The following is a 22535-nucleotide window of genomic DNA, read 5'->3' as shown; positions in this document are numbered from 1 at the left end:
CTCTTAACTTCTGAGCCACCTCGCCAACCCTTAGCAGAACTGAATTTCTAACCCAACATCTTATTCCACCCTCAACAGTCTCAGCTTCCTGGTCTTGGACCAGAGATACAGCATTCTGACCCTCGCTCTGCTTAGGCTCAAAAATGACCAAAGGAGAGACCAGAGTCCAGATCACTGATGCCTCTGCCAGGAAGCTCTCTACGACCACTCTAGGACACCTCCTTCTCAGCTGCCAGGCTCTCTGACAAAACACTCTCCCAGCCTCAGAAGCTCAACCACCAGCTCTTAGTGCCACCATAGCCCCTACTGTAGGCCAAGCCTCACAAGGCCTCCTCATATCCAGGCTGGTGTGGGACAGAGGTCACTAGGGCTGTCCCAGTGCTGCTGCCAATCAAAAGGCAGGCCTGCATACGGAGGCGCAGTGATCACCTGCATCGGTTGGATGCAGTGATCCCGTGGGAACAGGTACACACAACCCCTCTCAAGTGGGAATCTGCTTGACAAGAGCTTGGCGCTGCCGGGAGACTGGAGCTGCAGGAGTGCAGCCTACAGGCCAGGTGTGGACTGATTTTCTTCTCCTGGGCTGTGCGTCTCCAGCATCCGGGAATCACTCCTTGCTTGATTCAAAACCAGGTCAGAGAAAAGTGGCTCTCGTTTCCGGAAGGGGTGAGCAGGCCTCCCGGGAAAGAGTTCTGCAAAAGTCTCCAAACCGAACTTGAGAGACGAGTGGGAACCAAGCCTCATTCCCTTGGCGGCCCCACAGCTGCCAAAATTACTGACAAACTGACCTACAAAGAGTTTCTATTTTGTGAGCAAACCCCAAAGGTTAGCAGCAGAGCCGCGGGCAGGCAAGACACGCCACAGAGCGGAAGCTTCTCCAACAGCCCGGCACTATGCCCAGGCACTCCGGCTTCCCAAAGTGCCAATGAGGGGAAAGATTCCACAGCCATAAAAGGCAGGGTCCCAGAGCATGGCCAAGGGGCAATTCTATTCCTGAGATCTAGACCACTGCTGCTATCAGGGGCTGACTAGAAGAAAGCCTGCTCACCTACACTGAAGATTCAAGTAATTGTGCATCAATTAAACGCCACCTTTGTGGACGTGCCTCAGAAGTAACACATTTCTTCAGAAAGTTAGATATGAGCCTCATGGTTTAAAAGACCACAATCTTAAACCATATCAGGGCCCCAAGCCATTGCCCCGACTTCATGTTTGAGAGTGCTCCAGCCGTAACCAGTGTACGACCCTAGAAGGGTTTCATCCTTGAACTGTTTATATGAGAGTGTCACAATGTCCCAGCCGCCCTCCATCCTCAGCCTGCAAGCTGTCCCTTTATGACTGGCAGTAGCGGAGGCAGGGCTAGAGACAGGCACGTGCACAGAGTTATCCAACCCTCTCCAACATGGTCCTTTATGCCAGGGAAGGTTCTAGGTGGCAGCAAGACCAGCGGAGAGGGATGAAGCAGAACGGATTTTCTCAGAAGTGGAGGATCTACATCCAGATTTTGGTGATGGGGAAACAAAGGCAGGTCGGAGTTGACACAGTCAGCTCCTTGTGACTCCCCCTGCCCTCTTACCTCCCACTCGGATCTTGAAGAGCACCAAAACCCACTACCTCCCCATCAAGCTGCTGGGCCGGCTGGGGAAGTGGCCACTCCAGGCACAGGAGCCTGGGGGCTCAAGAGCCTCTGCAGACCACCCACCAGGACAGGCTGACACACGTGTTCCAGGCCTCTTAATGATGGGAGGAGCAGAGCAAGGGGTTCCAGGGCAAAGCTTCCCGACCTTGACCACGGAATCTACAGAACACTCATTGTAGAGTGGAGCTCCCCAGCCACACATCCCCACTCTCCCGGGACACCTCTCATCCAGGGGCCCAAGGGCACCTGCATGAAGTATGGCTGTGAGACTAGGATTTGAGACATATCTGTTGGCCTCATTTCTGGAGTCTCTCAACAGCTCCAAGGTTCCCACCGAGCTCTCAGCCAGCAACAGCAGGTGTGGTGTGGCCCAGAATCCCGCAAACCTCCCCACGCTACAAATCCTGGAGGTGGAGCAGGGGTGTTCTTTGTTGCATAGAATCCCAGCCTCCTCCTCTGGAAACTGTCACTCAAAGATGACAATTTGAAACCTTTGCTGAATGAATAAGTGAGATCACATAGGTGACGTGACCACTCAAGGAATATTCCCTGAAGGAGAGAGGAGGCAGAACTTGGGGATGTCAGGGATGGTCTGTATTCAGCCATCTCTGATCAGCTGTGTGACCTTGGGCAAGTGATTTTCCTTATCTGGTTCTGAGTTTCTTGGCTGTGGCTGGATATGAAAACCATCCAAACATTGTTCCTGACACAGACAACACTCGGCCCTCCCTCCTCTGGAGACAGACCCAAGCTTACTCTGCCTGGAGCCACTCTTAACCAGAGAGGGGACACCTGTACCCCACATCAGGAAAACGAAATGGAATTTGCTATTAAATGGGGCCTACTAACCCGCCTTAGCCCGGGGAAAGCTGTGAAGTGGGCTGGGAGCATTTCTACATACCCCTCACCTGCTAGTTAATTTCCATTTTAAATAAATACAATTTCAAGGCCACGGCTATAGCTGACAGGGGGTGGATACTGAACCTAGGGTTGACTGACAGGTGTCAGTTTTCAGTCACGGCCTAGTAGTAGCCACCAGGCTGTAAAAGGAAGACAGCTGTGCTGTTTCCAAAACTTCCCACATCGCCTGACGCAGAAAGCAGAAAATTTCTCTAAGAGGGGTTACAGCCACCGTGAGATCCCCACACCTAGTACGGGGCACGCAAGGAGGCTGAGGGCAGTGAATGAAGCAGAGGGCTGGACCACAGCCATATGCATAGCTCCCACTGCATTCCTGCTGGCTCTGAGAATGTGGACAAGAACAACCATACTACCGAAAGCCCCATTCTCTAGGACCAGGAGCAGGGCAGTGTCAAGCCCATTTCCAAATGGGTTAACTCTTTAGCCATGTGGCTTGGACTGAGGGCTCAAGTATCAAGAGAGGGTCTGCAGGCAGTGGGGAAGTACGAAAGTGTTTTCACAATCATAACACAATTCCTGGGTCAAACACTGGGCCTGGAGCATTGTCCGGCACATGTGACCACAGGGCCCTGGGACATACAAAAACCAAGAGGACATCCTAGTTACGTGTTTGCTTTCATAGAGCAAAGTCCTACTGTCCCAGAAACAGGTTTCCCAAGTCACCGGGCAGAGATGGCACATGCCACCCAAAGGCCATCTGTCCCTGAGCAGTGATCTTTCCTGTGGTGTCCTGTGGGGACAGAAGCCACTAATAGCCAAGAGAAGGAGGAGTCCATCCGGAAGGAGAGGAAATGGCAAGCATCTGAAACCCAAATGACTGGCAGTGGCACACTAACCCTCTTTTCCTTGGTTAAATAGACAGTAAAGGCATTTGCTAGGACAGGCAAAGCCTTTCACACAGGCAACAGCTAACGATGTTCGTCCTTCAAAGAAGTACTCCTTACTAGAAAGCCCTTGTGCAAAGTTCACCCAAAGGGTTTTATGGTGGCCGCACTGTAAGGGGGATCTCTCTGCTCACTTCAGCCTGTATGAGGTGATCAAGCTGTATGACTCAGACACGTAAGATGTTAAATCAGGCTGAGTGAACAGAAAAACTCAACTTCTGTATCATTTGATAACTAATGTAGGGATGTCCAGTCTTGAACTAGATACTGAGGGCAGATTAGCCAACTGAAATGTCTTTTGGAAGCCAGTTTGTGCCAGTCTCTTGCATTTCTATCGGTCCCTCCAAAGCTTTAAAAGAACAGCGGGCAGAATCCTTTTCCTGGAAAAGATGGGCTGAGCAACAGGGCTGTTTTAGTCCAGTGAAAGTATGAGCAAGGCTGCTTCAGAACAGGTCTGTAATTAATTCACACATTCAGCTGTTAAGTCCAGAAATATGTTCATGTTGACAATTTGCATTCAATGCTTCAAAAACAATCTGTTGTGTTTTCATTTGCCTAGCAGCCTCGGAAGTGTCCTGACTCTGGTACCTACCAAAGCACTGCCTTTAGCTGCAAGTTCCTGGGGATGGGAGAAAAGGCTGAGAACGCTCAGCTGGGTAAATCGTGTTTGTGCAAGAACTGTTCCCCTGTGAAGGGACAAGACAACCAAGTAACCCATGAAGTTCTAAGTCCCACAACAGCTTGTAGCCCTAAGCTACAAGGGCTAGAAAGCTCTCTTGACCCTCTAGCTTCTACTTCAGTGATATCCTGATGCCTAGCCCTCAAAATAGCCTTTGCTGGCCGTGCATCTGGTTCAGCCCAGCAGCTGTCCACATGACAAGTCAGGGAGGCTCCCAGACCAGCCTGTCCACTTCATCAGCTCCCAGAATAACATCAGAGTTGGCGAGGAGAAGGAGAAAGACTACATAGGGAGCATGGACAAAGTCTCATTCCCATCCGCTGTACTCTAGGCATGGCTAGGCCTAATTTACAACACTGATGACCAGAGAGGCCTGCACAGTTGACCTTCCTCCATCTCTGCAGAGGAAGAGGGAGAGATCGAAAGTGATCCTGCCCCTCAGGGCCACATTTCTCCACAAATCCTTTGGCTCATGTTTCTGAGACATTGCTGAAACTCTTGACAGCCTGCTTAGCTTCTGGATGGATGGAACATATCTGGCTAAATATTGGACACTGTACAGGAAGGAAACAAGGCTGTTCTGACAGGTGACGAGAAGAGAATCTGCTAGAGACATCAGGACCCAAGTAAAAATACATGGCAAGGATCCTGATCTTCCTTTTTGCCTTATTCACCTCAGGCTTAAAGCTGAAGAGACTGACAATCCAAACACATCCACTAATTTTTTAAAATAATATTTTTACAAAAAAATATTGGGGTTCCTGCTGGCAATGTTTAATGAGGCACCAATACGTCCTATGTCCCCCTATTACAGTGAGGTCAGGGAAGCCCAAGGAGGAAGCCAATAACCTTCTCCCACTGGAAGCAACCAACCATAGCAAGGGCCTGCCACCCACTCACCTAGTGACAGTGAAAGCCAACCAGGGAATAAAGATGAGGCAGCCTTGCCACCAGAACTACCTAGCTGGGAGACTGAAACTCTACCATGCCTGGCTGTAAAGATGGCTCCTGAACCTCTCCTTTCCTAGAGTGCAATAGAAAAACTCAGGTGAGACAGAAGGTCTAAATAAGAGCCAGTGTTTCACCAAATAATCCAAAACATGATGATTTCAATCAAAAAACATTCACCCTCAGAGCTCAGAGGTAGGGTAACACATGCTTAGCATACACCAGACCTTGTATTCAACTCCCAGAACCAAAAAAAAAAACAAACAAAAAAAAAAACAAAAAAACAGCAAATAAATAAATAAATACATAGATGGACAGATGGATGAATAATAGCATCTGCCCTGCAAAAAGCCAAGAAGACATCACATGGGATGAAAAACATTATCAGTGTATACTTTCATTGAAATGATAGTAATGGAAGAACTAATTGACCAAGAATTTAAAGAATCCACAATAAATATGCCAAATAGTCAGCTATGAAAACATACTTACGAGTAAGATTACACAGGCTGAGTAGGTCATGCTTAGGAATATATATGTATGCATATACACATATATGCATATAACAGCAATTAATAAAAAAGGCCATTAATTTGAAGAAGATAAGAAGTAGTATATGGGAGGATTTGGAAGGAAGGGAAGAGAGAAATTATGAAATTATAATCTCAAAAAATATTTTAACAAATATTTATGAATACCCTTAAAAACAGAAAGTCTCATCAGAGACATACATACAAAGAAGCACTAAGCAGGGCTGGGGGTGGATCATGGAGAAAGGGCTTGCAGCATGAGGACCTGACCTGGGGTCCCTGAAAGCCACATAAAAAGGCGGATGTCTATAACCCCAGTGCCGGAGGCAGGAGCTGGAAACAGAAGGATTTCCGCAGCTTCATAGCCAGTCAGTCTGGCCATTAGTGAGCTCTGATTCCACTGAAAGGCCCTGTCTCAAACATTAAAGTGCAGAGCGACGGGAGACACCTGACACACACTTGAACACACACACACAAACACACACACACACACACACACACACACTCATGAACATGTAGACGTGTGTACACTATATACGGACACACACAAATTAAATACAAATAAAAAGAAGCACTTAATAAAAAGTTGAAAAAAAAAATAAAGAAAGTCAGGTATGGTGGCACATGCCTTTCATCCCAGCACTCGGGAGGCAGAGGCAGGTGGATCTTTGTGAGTTCGAGACCAGCCTGGTCTACAAAGCAAGTCTAGGAGAGCTAGAGCTCTGTTGCACAGATAAACCCTGTCTCAAAAACCCAGAAACAATTTAAAATACTAAAAAAAACTAGATAAACAAATAAAGAAGGAGACAAAGGAAAGAATCCATGAAGCAGAATGACCAAAATGACCCAGTCTGAACTAACAGCAAGTGGGGAAAATGAACAGCAGAGATTGCTGGAATTATAATATTCATGTTGTACATTCTAAGTTCCAGAAAGAGATAAGAAAATCAGAGCCACAAAAATGGACTTGATTTTTCAATTAAAAACTACCAAATTTGATGGACCTTATATACCTATTCAAGAAGCTCACTGTGCTACTCACTTCTTTGCTGTATGCTTGTTTTGGGTTGTTTGTCATTTTTGTCCATTACGGGATTTTTGATAAGAGAGCTCACTGTGTTGCCCTATCTGGTCTGGAATTGACAGTGTAGACAGACAGTTGGTCTCAAACTCACAGAGATCTTCCTGCCTCGGCCTCCTGTGTGGTGAGATTAGAAGCACAGGCCACTCTACCTGGCTGATAGTTACTTTTCTCATCACCGGGACAGAATACTGACAGAAGCAACTTAGGAAAGGAGGAACATATTTTGAGAGGGTGTGGTAAGAAGGCAGGTCCATGGCAGCAGAGAATGAGATGGTAGCCAGAGTACAGAGTCGAGTCTGGAACCAGGTCTGGGCTATGACCCACAATGCCCTTCTCCCAGTAACCCATTCCTCCAGCAAGGTTCCACTTCCTAGGAGTCCCAAAACTGCATCACCAACTGGGGACCAAGTGTTCAAACACATGAGCCTGTGCAGGACACTGCACAGTCAAACCACAGCATGGGATGAATCACTAAGGAATAAATCAAAGAAATCCATACCAAGACCCGTCTAGCTGGAGAAAATGGCACCTTGACGACAGCAACTACAAAGCAGCTGGGAGAACTGCAGATTTCTCAGTGGAAACAACGGAAGTGACGAGGAATGACAAATGTCCCATATATTGAAAGAAAAGGAACTATCAACCTAGTACCCTCCACCGAGTCTCCTTCAATTACAAAGGGAGAGAATCGAGATAGTCCTCAGACAGAGGAAACTAAGAAAATGGGTGAGCAGGAGGCCTGTGTTTTGTTAAATTACTGAAGGAAGTTCTCTAAGCAGAAAGGAAAATGACCAAAGACAGGACATTACCAAGGGAGGAACGCCTAAAGAGGTAGCATGGTGTATAGTGACGTCCCTTTTCTTCTTGAGTTTTCTAAATTAGTCTTGATACAAAACAAAAAGTTGAATTAACACTGATTTCTAGTAATTCTAGAAATATAGAGAATAAATAATTAAGGTGATAGCAATAAAAATGGAGGGTAGGTAGTGTTTTCTGCATTTCTACATTTCAATTGAACTGGTAAAATCATACAAGTCATATCTGTAAACACTAATACCGGCAATAACCATTCTTAAAAACATGCAGGAACTAGGGAGATGGTTGAGCTGATAAGAGTGCCTGCCATCCAAGCACAGGGTCCTAGCTTCAGGTTTCGGAGGCTTGGTGGCTATTTGGTCTGGCTGACTCTATAAGCTCAGTGACAGACACTGACTCAAAAAATAAAATAAAATGGGAAGCAATAAAAGAAGGTACCTAACATTGACCTGTGAAAGATTAAGAGTTCAAGGTTAACCTGGGCTACATAGTGAGGCATTGAAGACAGACAGACAGACAGACAGACAGAAAGAGAGTGAGGGAAAAAGACAGGAAGAGGAAGGGAGGAAAAGAGAGGAGTCATACATGGCTGTTTTTCCAAACATGATGAAATATATCTCGAGATTAATAGTGAAAAGATAACAGGTAAAACTCAAATGCTTGCAAACTGATATATATATATATATATGATCATATTTCCAAATAATCATATACTAGAGAGCAAGTTCAAGGGAATTTTTTTTTAACTATACCTAATTAGAACTCAAGAGCTGGCTGTGGTATGAGTGTTTACTATTCAAGCATGAGGACCGGAGTTCAAATCCCTAGTGTCCACATTTAAAAAGGCAGCTGTGTCCATAAGTACCTGTAACCCAATGCTATGGGCATCGGGAGTTAGCAGGACTGCTTGGGTGTGCTAGTCACTAGCCTAGATCCAGTCTGAGTGAAGGATTGTGTCCCAGAGGAATTAGCCAGAGCGTGACAGCATACACTCAACACCCTCCTGTGGCCTCTGCGTGCGCACACAGGTGTGTACATAAATCACAAACACATCACTCACACACACACACACACACACACACACACACACACACACACACACACTAAATAAACTATATTGAATTGAGTGAAAATAAAACTACAATATGTTAAGAATCTGAGGGGCATGGCTAAATCAATGCCAAGAGGGAAATTTATGACAGTAAGTGCTCAGAAGAGATAAAATGTCTTGACACCTCCATCTCAAAACCTAAGAAAATAAAGCTGTAAGGAAGCAGAAGAGAAGAAATAACATATAAAATTAGAAATCACGCAACAGAAAACACAAAATTGAGAATTAATTAACAAACAGTTGGCTCCTTGAAAAGATCAATAAAATTGACAAATCTCTAACAAGACTGAAAACTAAAGGGGGACGGGTTTACAAAATACCAGTATTGGGCTTGAAAGCAAGGCAATCATTATGAATGTCAGAAAAATAAGGGAACAATTAGATGAAACAAACTAACTTCTTGAAAAATAAACTAATAAAACTCACATAATAGGAACTACACTATACTGGTAAGGGAGTTAGTTAAAGTACTCATAACCTAAAACTTTCTGAGAAGAAGTCTTCAGAGCCACTGGATAATCCTAAAGATACCGGGAGAAGAGGGAACATCAGTTCCATACAGTTTATCTTAGGAAATGAAGAATAAATGGCGCTTCCCTCCCAAGTCATCTCACAAAGCTTGTCTGGTAACACGAACCACGCAAGCACAGGACAAACATTAAAGAAAGTTCAGACTAGTGGGTCCTCATAAACACAGACACAAAAATATTTCATGCAGTGCCGCCAAGTAAGATTCAACAACATGTAAAAATTACTCACCACCACCAAGTGGGCAGTGTGTCAAAGATGCAAGGCGGGTTCAATACTGGAAAACCAATCATTACAGGTCATCATTCATGAATAAGGAAGAGCACATGATTGTAACGACAGACGCATGTAATGGAAGTTTGGGCTTCTTTGTAAATTCGGCTATGTTATGTAACATAGCTTTTGTTTTAATCCCAAGTGTGGGATTTTCATTGGGCTACAGTTTGTTCACAGCTGATAATCGTCTCATGCAGGGCGTGGCTTTCGCCAGCTGTTAACGGCCTTCCATGGGCAGCATGGAGAGGCACGTGGTCTAGGACTCTGAGGATATAAACTGGAGAGCTGAGAAAGAGGTGGCATGGCATGCAGTGTTGGTGTGTGGTGTGTAGCAGTTTGGAGAGATCAGAGAGGCAGATGGTGTGACAGTTTGGAGCAAAAAGATGAAGAGGAATGCTTCAGGCATGGCGGCTTGGAGGAGACTGCTGGCGGTGTTTGCTCTTGACGGAGATAGGTATAACCCTAAAAGAGCTCATTGACCCTAAGCGGCCCAACAAGTAAAGTGATCTGCACGCCCTCTCCCAACTAACCTTCTCTCTCCTAGCTAGGGTTGGGTGATTGGTAGAAGGAAGGTAGAGGCCTAAATACCCCAAATAAAGAACAAACACTACAGTCCTAGCTCTAAAAATGACTGTATTCAACAGCCACCTTGTGACTCTGACAGAGGTTTGAGTTTGGCTCCCAGCACCCACATCAGGTTGCTCATACCTGGCTGTAACTCCAGCTCAGTGGGGGACGGGGACAATGCCCTCTTGTGACCTCCATGGGCAGGCACCCTTACACACATGGCTTTTATTTATACACAAAACCACATAAATAATAAAAAAATATATTTTAAATTACAATAAGAATTTCTTTGGGTATATTCTAAGATTTGTCTGAAAAGCATCAGCTCCCCTGGAACAGGAGTTACAGACACTGATGGCTGTCAAATGGAAAAGCAAGTGTTCTTAACCACTGAACCATCCTTCTACCCACCCACTTAAAAAAAATCCATTTTTATCCATGGCTGGTTATATCTAAAGAGACATAAGCTGTGGATAGAGAAGGCTGACTGTACTTATTCTGAACATATGGCAGTTTGATTTATATTGAAATTTAACTAGCCATCTAAATCTTAGAAGCCTAAGAGAGAGGGTTAGAATAGTAGAAGTATAGACCCACCAAACCTGTGTTCAAAAGAGAGACAGGGAAAAGAGAAGACATAAGGGATAGCCAGACGTAGTGGAAGTTTTGGTTTCTTTAAAAACTCAGTTATGTTATATAAATATGTTTTTGTTTTAATCCCTAGTGTGAGACATGGGACTACCTTAGTATATCCACAGCTGATAACAGCCTTGTGCAACCTGGCTCTGAGAGGGGCATGGTCTGTGCCAGCTGGAGTTAGTGGAATTCTGAGCCCAGAGAGAGGAAAGAGCTTCAAAGAGATGGACAGAGGAGGAAGAAGGTTGCTTGTTTATCCTGCTGTATTTGCCATTTGCTGTTGCTGACTGCTAGAAATCCTGACAACTGAGATTGGTATTTTCCCCAAAGAACCCAACCAACCCTAGGTAGGTAGAGGCTTAAGGAACCCCAAATAAATTCTCTCCTTAGTTCCTAACCAGCTGGAACTAAGTCTAGAGAGGTCTACATTCCCTTTCTCTTCTAACTTTTCTCTCCTACCTACAGTTGGGGGGTTGGAAGGGAGGTAGAGGCTTAAGGAACCCCAAATAAATAGTTTTTAAAAGAACAGCACCTATAGCCAGGGAACATACAAAGAAGTACCTGGTACCACTGAGGCAGCGCCATATGCCTAGAGATTGTAGGCTATTGGGTTTGCAGATGGTGATCAGACAGGGCCCATATGGAATGTTTGAGCAGGAAAGCCAGCAAGGTTCAGAAAGAAAGTGGCTTGTGGAAGGCCTGGGACTGAGGTCTGAATCAAACATTATTGAGTAGAGGGGCATGACCTGCAGCCAACCCTGGGCTTTCAGCAGGAACCACCCCTACCTAGTATCACTCCTTCCTGGTGGGCAACAGCACACAGCACAGCTATCCAAGCATCCAGGTCATGGATGCCAGACTAAAATCCCTACCATGCTCACAGGTGACCTTCCCAAACCAGGTACCCTCTTGAGGGGCTGCCACCAGCACATCCAAGGCCTCCTTTAGCTTCTGTGTTCTCTACATTCTCATGCTTTCTTCTTCAACATATGTTTGTCCTCATTCTGCTCTCACCTCTGGGTGGCAGCCAGTGTTATTGGCTATGACACTCAGTGCTTTGCACACAGGAATGGAGGAGCAAATGAAATGGAAGCCCCTTTGTCTGTAGCCATGGCTGGACATGTCTCATGGGCCTCAGTTGTGTCTTCTGAGCTGAGGTCTGGGATGCAAGCTTCACAAGTCCACAAAGAGGTCAGCGTGTTTTCATGAGACAGGTCTTCATCAGCATTGCCATTGTGTACTGGTTTCTTTAATGAGCTGGTAATCTTTCTGCACTCCCAGTATCTTCTATGTGCCAGGCAGTGTGCCCTGTCTTTTATATCTTTTTGAACCAGCCTAATCCACCAAACAGACCCCAACAGGTGGGTGTGAGATCCACTGTACATTGGAAATACTGTATCATTCATGGAAACGGATGCCTACCCTCCTTTCTAGAATGCCCGCCCCACTCTTGGAGGTGATGACTCCAGAAAGGGAATATTGTGCCATCCATAACAACCTAGCATGAGCAGCCTCGGGTCTTCGGAGGTCAGAGGCTCTCCCCTGACCCCTCTGCTGGAGCAGTGAGCTTTCACCTGTACCATAGAGACTGTCTGGGAAGAAGGGCAACAAAGGAAAGTGGGATGAGAGCAGAGAGGTAGGGTGGCAAGCTTGTGGTGAGTTCATTGGAGCCTCTAGATTCAGGCACACCTGAATCCTGTTGCCCACGCATGCCAGAGTTTGCTGTGACACAAACCAAGAGTAAAGTCTCTTGGCATATTGCCCAGAGTTCTACCTGAAGGACTCCATACTAAGCCTGGGATGTGTTGCAGAGGAAGATCCAGAAGCACCCGGGGTAGGCCCAAGCATCTGCCTGTTGTAGCACTTGTTCTCACCACCATGACCTTTATGGCTCTCCACATCCATTGAGGCTCCATTTCTTTGGACTGCTCATGCCTTTGCACACTGAGCCAACTTTTGATACTGAATGTAGATTTAGAAAAGAAATCTACAAGATAGACTCAAAGCACTAACTTGCTAAAGGATCCTCCTTAGAATAGCTCCCGTTAGTGCTCCGGGTTCTCACTATGCCCTAAACTCACAAGGTCATGTTCATTTTTAGGGATCTTTTCCTCTTCTCCCCAGTTCTATGTCCCAACTACAAGGACAATCAGCGAGGACAACCCCAACTGCTGCAGAAATTTTCTGTGTGCACCCCACTAGGCCTCAGAGGTCTACGAAGAAGGGAGACACAGCCGGTGTCCAGAACTAGTATGAGGCTCTGATAGTTACTGGATGCTCAGGACACAGGAGGCCATGCTCTGGAGCCAGCACTGCCCACAGGCTCCTTGATGTCTCTCTCTTATCACCCTGGGTGAGTATCAGCAGGAAGCAGATTCAAGGGAAACTGAACCAAACAGTGTGCTGACCACAAAGGGCATTCAATCAGTTAACACCATAGGCCACCAAGTCCATGGGGACATAAGAGAAAGAAAGGATGGACATACTTAATGTGCTGGTCCATGCAGGATGGTATGGGGCCTGTCCACCACCCAGTACCACTGGGTGGTACTGCCTCCTCACACCCATCCTGCCGCTTCCCCTGTCTACTGGTACTCTCTCCTTGGACCAGTGACATCCTCTAGTTCCTCCTGATGGAAACGGCTAACACATCTGGACCATTTAGACCCCTCAGCTCCTGCTCCTCTTATCCTAGCTGGGGACCTGGAGAGTGCAGGGGACACGGCCCACACCAATCAACTCCTTCTTCCTTCTGCCACTCCAATTCCCTTCGTACCCACACCACAGTGACACTTGTTGCCCAGGCCAGGAGACGCGCTTGGTAGGTTTCCACACCGTTCCCAGGCTCTTGTCTGCCTGAATGGCAGTGTGGGTGTCCTCACACTCACGTCTCTTGAAGATGCCTCTGCTATCTCCACTAATGTTCAGATCCACTTCCTGTTTCCTGTTAAAGCCTGGGATTTCCTGTTAAACTCCCTGCCTAGGGATCCATGGCCAGCTGGATGCCGGCACTCAGATCCACCATCTCAGGCAGGCCAGCTCCTTCATGCACCCAAGTACACCGAGGGTGAGGAGGCTTCAGGAACAAAGGTCTGGCACCCAAGTTCTCAGCCTTCTGGTCTTTGCTCAGATCTCCACCCTGGAATTCCTCACACTCCTCAATTTCCATGTATGGTGGGGGTAACAGATCCTCTGAGCGGGGTGCCACAGGGCTTGGTGTGTCAGCACACACAGACACGGAAGGATAGGCTTGCTGCTTGGTAAGCCTCACCAGACATAACTGGCCAACTACTCTGCCAGCCTGAAAGCACCCTTGCCTTTCCCCACCTACCTCACCGCTCCCTCCTCAGCTGTGCTCAAGTGCCTGCTGATACCTTGGCCAAAGTCAGCCTCTCTTTCCTACGACCTTTACTGTTTGTTTCTTCCACTGGACACTGCGCCACACATTTCTTCCCATTATCCTTGGAGACTCTGGTTAGATGGGGCCAACTCCAGAAAGCCTTCCTGGCACACTGGAATTGACCAACACAGCTGAACACCCCTATCTGAGACTGGTTACATTATGGTGAACTTAAAGTTACCATGCACCCGGTTGGACTAACAGTTCCTCAGAACACACAGAGGATTTTAGCCAGATTTGCTAAATGTCACAGAGTTACCCTTAGGGGAAAACTCAACTGTAGGCATCTTTCCTCCTCTTGAAAACATCACACACCAGGGAAAGTGAGAGTTGCTACATTTAAAATAGAGTGCCTGGCCAAAAGCTTTCTGGAACATACTAACAGCATTCAGTCAAGGAAACTGAGGCCTGCCCACTCCCTCCCCTGTCCAAATTGTGGCTGTCTGTTCAGGCTTATTACTCTGACAGAACAATCCCCAAACCCAAAACCCAGTCTCCAGGGAAGGAGATGTTTCATCACATACTGAGGTGAACAGAGGCATAGGTCTGGCATTACCAGAATCAAAGGCACCATTACGAAGCCTGGCAGGGAGCCCCTTTCCCTTTCCTTTCCATGGTAACCTCTGCAGTTTGATTTGAGAGTTTTGCATGTCCCTGGTGTCAGGGAAATCTCACTGATTTCTACTCTAAACCATCCCCCTTGGACCAGCTAGGACTGTGCCCCAAAATGCTGTGAGCTGGGCCCACAGGGGTCCCAGACTTCCAGGGGGCCATCAAGAAGAAGGGTAGGCTGGGCTGTTAATCAGATATATCACCAGGGAAGTACTCTCTGATATTCTCTCTCTGTCCCTGTCTCTCTTCCCAAACACACACACACACACACACACACACAAGCACACACCCCACAGAAGGATGTCCTATTCTGTATGGTGGGGGAATGGCTGGGAGGCTAACACTGGTGTATGCTTAAGTCCTGAGCAGGAGGTTCCATTCCTTGTCCAGCCCCTGACAGCACCAAGGGAAAGGGGCCAGCAGGACATGACTAGTGGCCCATGGGAAAAGTGTGGCCTTGCTGGCTGCCCGCCAGAGGGCCCATAATCACTGTCCAAGGACACTGAGGGCAAACAATCCTGAGGAGACTCCTCAAGGTCTGCCCCTCCTCAACCTGACTTCCTTGGAGCTCTCCCAGGAGTCCTTGAGGCATTGAGTAAGAATGTCCAGGGGTCCCAGGGTCTGTTAACCCCCTTAAATTACAGCAAGTTTCTTATCTTGAGGGCAAGTTCTTGGAGCCTTCATTTAGCCTTTATCAAATATCCCCCCACCCAGCTCCCCAAAATCAATACACGCCTACTAGCAGTCAAGAAGAGGCCAGGCTGCCAGGGCAATTGGTTTCTTGAAGATTTTTACATACCCATTGCAGGGGCTTAGCCCTGTGTGACATGGAATTTCAAAGGTGACCCTGTATTAAAAAGCTTCCAAAAATCCTTATCTCCAAAAACATTCAAAACCCCTTAGACCCCAGAAGCATTGGGAGGGGTATTTTTAAAAATGCCAGGGCTGGAGAGATGGCTCAACTGTTAAGAGCACCAGCTGCTCTTTCAGGACCTGGGTTCAAGTTCAATTCCCAGCACCCACACAGTAGCTCACAGCCACCTGTAACTCCTGTTCTGGGGGCTCTGATGCCCTCTTCTGACCTCCACAGGGACCAGGCACACATGTGACAAACAGACACACATGCAGGCAAAACATATACAGAAGAAAAATAGAGATACAAATTCTTTAGAAAACAAGAAAAAGGAAACTGCCTCTGAGGATGAGCTGAGTCACCCCAGCATCTCCAGGCAGCAAAGCCACTCGGAGCTCCCAACCCTCCGCCATCAAAAGCCTAGTTTAGCAGCCCCAGGGGAGGGCTCCGGCAGCCTGGGCCCCAGAGAAGCCCTGCCTCGGACCCCCAAGTGCCCTGACTTTATGAGAAGGCTGCCAAGCTGAACAGTGTCACTTCTACTCCAAAGTCCCCTTGGTGCCACTGAGGGGAACTGTTACTCGGGCCAGCTCCAGGGCAGCCACTCTGGACTCAAGCCATTTAGCAAGTGTCCCTAAGGACTCCTAGCCCAGCAGATTTGCTAGACTGCAGAACCAATTCTACCTCAGATCTCCTATGTTCAGGTCTTCCATGCACAAGCCAAGCATCATTGTCCGCTTGTGCTTGTCTCCACACCCCTGGGTGCCAGCAGGTAAGATTTTGTTCTCTTTCCATTTGTTTTCCACCCCCAAACTCTGCATTCTGTCTGATTAATACTCCTAAAATTCTCAGCTCCACCCAAGACACACCCTGCTCTAAAACCTTCAATGGCTCCCTAGTGTTTCAGCCCAAATCTATATACACAGACCTTATGGGGACTAGGCTGGTGACACAAATGAGCCATGAAGCTCCATCTAGCATCCAGCTGACCCCAGTGGGCTGCAGATCCTGGGGAACACTTGTCCACGTGTCTCACCCACGGGGAACAGCCGCTGTTTGTTCCCATGGGCTCTGCCTGTGTGGAGGTAGAAACCTGGTGCCACCTCTTCTAAAATTTCAAGAAAATCCAAACAGCATCAGTGAAGAGGACCCCAGTGATGGACCCCCGCCTACAGGATAAGTCCACATATAATCCCCTTCACTTGGTATTTGAGGCCCTCTGAGACTGTGCCCACAAACTGCCTCCCTATTCTCCCTGGCATGATGCTATGGCCATGTGCTGCCTCATCAGGTTGAGCTCCACAGAGCTTCCACTTTGCCCGTCCCCTCTGGCCCTTCTCTGAAGGGCAGATCATTCATGGCCAAACAACAATATAAAAGACCCCTTTTCCTATGCAGAGCTCACCTCTGTAGAGATTGCCCAACCATAAAGAAAACCCCTCTTCATCCTTCAACACTTAGACCCTGGTGATGTACAGGTCCCTGAACTGGTGGCATCAGCGTCGCTCCAGTACTAATCTGGATGCCTGCCTGCCTCCTCTATAGACAGGAACCCAGTCTTTCCCACCATAGTCCAGGCAGGGAGAGAGCCTGGCTATTGTCCGACCTGCCTCTACTGTGTACCAACTGTGAGCTCTTGAAAAAGTCATTTAGCCTCTGCAAGGCCAGACCCTTCTATTTGTAAGATGTGGACAAGTGCTGCAGTGAGGAGCCTAGCATGTCGCAGGGCCAAGTAAGCAGTAGCGGCTAGCATCCTTCTCAGAGTCCCTTTCTGCATAGCTGTGCCCTGCAGTGTCTTGTATAAGATGTTGTAAGACTTGAGAGCAAAGTGGTGGCCATTTCACCATCCACGGCCCCTTGGCTTTCATCATCCTGCCCAACTGGTGTTCTCTAATGGGTCAGGGTGACAATGTAAGAGAAAAGCAGCAGCTAGAAGGGCAAGTGAGGGTGAGAGGCACTACCCAGGCCACCTGGCTCACGGGCATCAGTGTCACACCCCATGCCTAGGGGACTAAGATCTCCGGGTCCCACCACTCTGAGCTGCTGGAGACCAATAGCTCCCACACATCCTGGCAGCAGGCCAGGTGACAGCGATGCAAGCAGGTGTAGGTGAGGGGCCCTGTCCAGCCACCAGATAAATTCTACTAACAGAAGCTCAGCTTGCACACAAAGCCGAAGGCCCATCACACCCTCCTTCCGAGATCCTGTAGTTGGTGTTGAGCAGCCCTCTTGCCTTGTGCCTAAGGACACATGCTTTCAGGCCACGCACGAAGGAAAGGTGGAAGGGAAGAGGGAGGGGGAGCACCTAGTAATCACCATGGTCCAATTAGCCAGCTCTCACCCTCCATGCTTACAAACAGGAGCCACATCACCACCTGCCACAGAAGCAAACATTTCCAGACATCTTCATCCGCATCTCCCTGGCTCTCCTGAGAAAGGGTCTCCCAGCCAGCGACTGACAGGGCAGCTTCCCTTCCTGTACTTTGCAGGGACTTTCAGGTAGAAGACATTAAAAAGCCACCAATCTCTCTGTCAGGCTGAGCCCCCTGGCCCACCTGCCCCTCCTACTCATTCATTGCCATTGAGTGCACCAAACACATGGCCAGGCTCTCTGCATTCAGAGGACAAACTCCACACCACTGTAGACAGAGGGTGACTGGATGAAGGGTGAGCAAGGACACTCAGCACCTGAAGCCACTAAGCAGGGTGTATTACAGCTGGGCGGGGACCAGGGGACCTTGCTCATTCCGTGCCATCTTCATTAAAGGGGTCCTATGCAGCAGCTTCCTCCATGTAGCATGCGAATGACATGACAGATGTACAGCGGCAGAAGGCCTCACACTGCTGGCTAGAGAAACTTGCATCCATCCACTCTGAGAATTGATGCATCACTGTCTACTGAGGGTGAACATCACATAGCCTGTGACCCAGGAATTCTATGTCTGTCCCCATATTCCCCCTATGTATGTGTGACACATTATATTATCTACACTATATGGTATTGAGATATTCCCACATCCCCATGAAGGTCGAAAGTATACATTCACTCACAGACATGTACAGCACCCTAGTCACAGCAGTGTAGTCTGTGAAACAAACCCAGGATAAGCCAGGAGGGAGCAACTACACAAAGGCATGCTCCTATGATAGAATAGTCCAACCTGAAATAACGGGAAGAATGAGCCTCAGACAGAGGCAAGCATGGGAACAGAAGAAGGCTCCCAACATGAGGAGTAGAAATGGGGGTGGAGGGCTTCCTTCATACGAGATACAAATCAGATACACCCAGCTGTGCTTTGTGACAGCAGGATGGGAGCAGCCTTTTCCCGGTAAAAGGGAACCTATGGAGCCAAGAGAGTTAGCTGATCTGGGGCGCTGTGGACATCTGGCTTTCTTGACCCAGGCAAGAGCTACAGAAGAATGCTCAGATTCAAAGACACATATGTGCCATTTCTGAAAGTGTGCAAAGAAGGGTTTTGTTAAGACCCAAATGAAAAGAAACCAAATGAAGAAAAGCAGAGATGGGGCAAGGGCAGGCTGCACGGGCTGACAACAATCTCTCTGCCCAGAACACAGGATTTGGGAGGTGAACAAAAGTGTAAGAAAAAGTCGGGGTACCAGTATTCCAGGATTTTTTTTTGAGACCTAGGCTGTCAAATACAGCCACCCAGTCACACCACAAACTGGCCCCTGCCATTTCAAGCTCTGTCCACTCCCACAGCAGCACAGCAGCAGTACCTCCACTCCCGAGACAGGCAGCCTTAGCTGCTCAAGGTCAGGAGGAAGTCACAGCATCCCTGGGAATGTTGGGCTGTGCATGAGCTCTGTGGAATTATGAAAACCTCCCTTTAAAAAGAAAATTTCCCAAAGTTCAGATCCACTTGAACAGGAACAGGAAGAGAACGGGTACAACTCTGTGAACATTCTCTTTTGACAGTGTCGAATGGGGAAACGTAAGCAGTTAAATCTATTCAATGTCATGACACACGGAATCGAAGCATAATTGCCCCTGAGTGCTCGGCAACCGGAAAGCACTCATTGCAGAAATGGAGGGAAATTTATGCCAGGAAATGGAAGTGTCTGTCAAAAGTTTGATTGCGGTGTGAGTGGCGCCTCGACAAGAAGGCTTGGGCAGAGCAGGCATTCCCGCCTCGCCATCTTGACTCACAATCAAAGACCACCAATCCTGAAAGTGAGAGATGGCGAGGAGCCACCTGTTTCCAGCCCCGGAGAGGGGCCTGGCGTGGGAGGACATCTCTTACCAATCATGTGGTTGGCAACGTGGATCTGGATCTCTCTCTCATTCTCAAAGGTCATCTGGCACTTGATACACTGGTACGTCTTTTTCTGTTTGGGAATGAGAGAAGGAATCAGGTCAGCAGAGAGAGAAAGGTCCCCACAGCCCACCTCAAGGTATCCCAGAGGGGCTTAGCCTCTCCCAGACATCCCAGCTCACTCTCGTCCCCTCTCCCTCCGACTCTTGCCTCACCGGGACATAAACCACCACCTTCCATGGGGTTGTTGCTGGAGTCGGGATAACCCTGCTGTGTGCCAAGGTCAACTGTGAGCCAAGGGGGTCTCCCCTGCTTAGAAAGGCAAATCCATGTATCCACCCAACCATCTGCAACTACCCCTCCACTTCAGCTTAGGTGCTGTGTACCCACTACAGTCTCTTGCATGAGAGGTGTGGTTTGCCAGCTGACGAGGTTTGGGGAAGTGCCTGAGAATGCTAGCCTGCGTGATGAAGTAATTCCTTGATAGATTCGTCTATGATGGCATTGCGTAGAAGTGGGGTCCAGTGCATGGAAGTAGGGGCCCTGGAACAAATTATCCTGTCCCCTGCCCCTTCTTCCATCCACCACGAGGTGATATCCTCTGGCACACGCTCTAGCCATCATCATGTTATGCCTCACTAGAGGGCCCAGAAATATAGAACCAAGAAGTCCTAGAAAGAAATCTCTGAGATCGTGAGCCAAAATATAGCTCCTCTCTCCTTAGCTTGATTTTCTCAGGTATCTGTCACACACACACACACACACACACACACACACACACGCATGCACTCAGGCACACACCACACACGCACATACACGAATGTAAGTAATGCACACTGTTTAGCCACCACTCTCCACCTTCCCAGCATACATCTCCTCAAAACTCAGCCTCCACACATCCACTCACACACATGCACGTACTCACCCACCCATCTGCCCACACTGCACCCCTTCATTCATCTCAGAACCTCTCCATCTGCTGACCCACCCTAAAAACACTGTGCTTGAGCAGTGGATGCTGCTCCCAGTGATTCTAGCGCTCACGGATGGCTCAGGAATTGCATCCTGGGTATACACAGCCCTAAGTGCCTGTCCCTGGTTCCCAATACACACTGGTGACTACCAATTGCCTTTGGAGGTAAATGAAGGCAGAAAGACGGAACCTAGCCGAAGTTTCCATGCCAGTAGCTCAGCACAAGTGGCTATAAAACCTGGCCCATGGGGACAGAAATGGAGTACCTGTCATGCGTGGCTGTGGTGCACTTTAAAAGGATACGGGCAGTAACAGAACTCAAAATAGCCAAGCTTTTTAATAGACCACTGGTTTCTGAGGTACTGGGGCCTCACTTACCTTTTGAAAAGGTGGTAGGCCTTCTAACCTCCTGGCTAAGGATCCAGGGGCCACCCTGAGCTACAAAGCCAGGATGAGTCATCAAGGAGCTCAGTGCCCAGTTCCCCCCAGGCTCCATCTGCAGGCTCCTCTCCTGGGACTCCTCTCCATCTTGGAGAACTCAGCTCAATGTCAGAGCTTGTGAGAAGCCTTCTGTTCCCAACCCACGGTGGATCCAGGGCCAGGCAGGTCCCCAGCAGGTCCTGGCTGAGTGATTCATCTACTCCTCATCTCTCCCTGAGCACCCAGAAGGCAGGGATGTGTGCTTTCCACCCCATGGGCCAGCACAGACTCACAAGAAGGACCTGCTGAACACATGAGCAAAATTGCTGAGTAATATGCAAAGTGCTACATTAGGCCAGAAGGGACTGAAAGAACTAGAGATGACTGTGTGTCCTGGGTTTCTGCCACCTCAAGAGCCTGGCCAGAGGAGTAAGTTAACTACTCAACTTTTGTGTTGCTTTGTCTAACTGCCCCTTTCCATTTTTTTAAAGCTCCATACAGAGTCTCTCTACATAGCCCAGGCTGTTCTCAAACTCGTGATTCTTCTGCCTCAGCTTCCTAGTATTGGGCTCACAAAAATTCACCATCACACCAGCCTGTTAGGTTTTCTTTGTGCTTATTATTGGAGCCAAGAAGCCCTGAATGGATGAGTGGATGGATAGATAGGTGGAAGCTGGGGTTGGGAGCTTCAAGCTCCAGCTTTAGTGCCCCTGCTCAAACCCCACTATTCCTCTGACAGCCCCCCAGTGTCTCAGGAGAACGTGGAGTTTGATGTGTTCCGAGTGCAGGCCATGACCCTGGTCTCAGAAGAGCATACTCAACTTGAAAGGTCCTAGGAAGAGCAGGGTAAGTCTCAGAGAGCGGATTAAGACAGGGCTGAAGAATCCAGCCCATTGTAAGACCATAAGAACAGGGGTCTGCTGAGAGGGACACGACTCCATAAGCTCTATCTCAGCTTAAGCCTGTGTTTGGAGAGAAGAGGTGCCTTGGCCTCTCTGCTACTAGAATAACTCCTCTGTCTCACACATTAAACTACCTGCTCATCCTGGCGAAGGTAGAAACCGCGGGAGCCTGACTGAATGCTGAAGCCAGTGACTACATGGACGCAGCTTTGTCGAGGGAGCTCTGGCTGAAAGGTGTCAGAGCAGTTATGCTAGACAGGCACCACCTGGCCCTGAAGGACTTGAGGGCAGAAGGCTGAGGGAGGCCAAAGCCACGGCTGTGGGAGGAGACGCCCACTTCTGCCATGGCTAATCTAGACCACTGTGACAGCAGTCTATAATCAGAGCAACCTGATCCTCCTCCTAGGGGCAGGTGAGTGAAGTGCACTTGCTGAGCTTGAGAAATAAATCACCAGAGGGTTGGTCTTAAACACCCTAAACGTAGA

General features: G+C 48.2%; 1 protein-coding gene across 1 annotated transcript in view; it reads right to left on the bottom strand.

Moving 5' to 3' along the window:
• The window catches only part of Znf423 (zinc finger protein 423), a 288102-nt gene that overhangs the window by 88234 nt on the left and 177333 nt on the right, over nt 1–22535 (bottom strand). Inside the window, exon 5 of the mRNA XM_021656686.2 lies at nt 19744–19828. Coding sequence (XP_021512361.2) covers nt 19744–19828 — 85 coding nt within the window. The remainder of the gene's footprint in view (nt 1–19743; nt 19829–22535) is intronic.

The sequence above is a fragment of the Meriones unguiculatus genome, chromosome 10 (genome assembly GCF_030254825.1).
Source record: "Meriones unguiculatus strain TT.TT164.6M chromosome 10, Bangor_MerUng_6.1, whole genome shotgun sequence".
Lineage (NCBI taxonomy): Eukaryota > Metazoa > Chordata > Mammalia > Rodentia > Muridae > Meriones > Meriones unguiculatus.
This window is presented reverse-complemented; position numbering and strand designations above follow the sequence as displayed.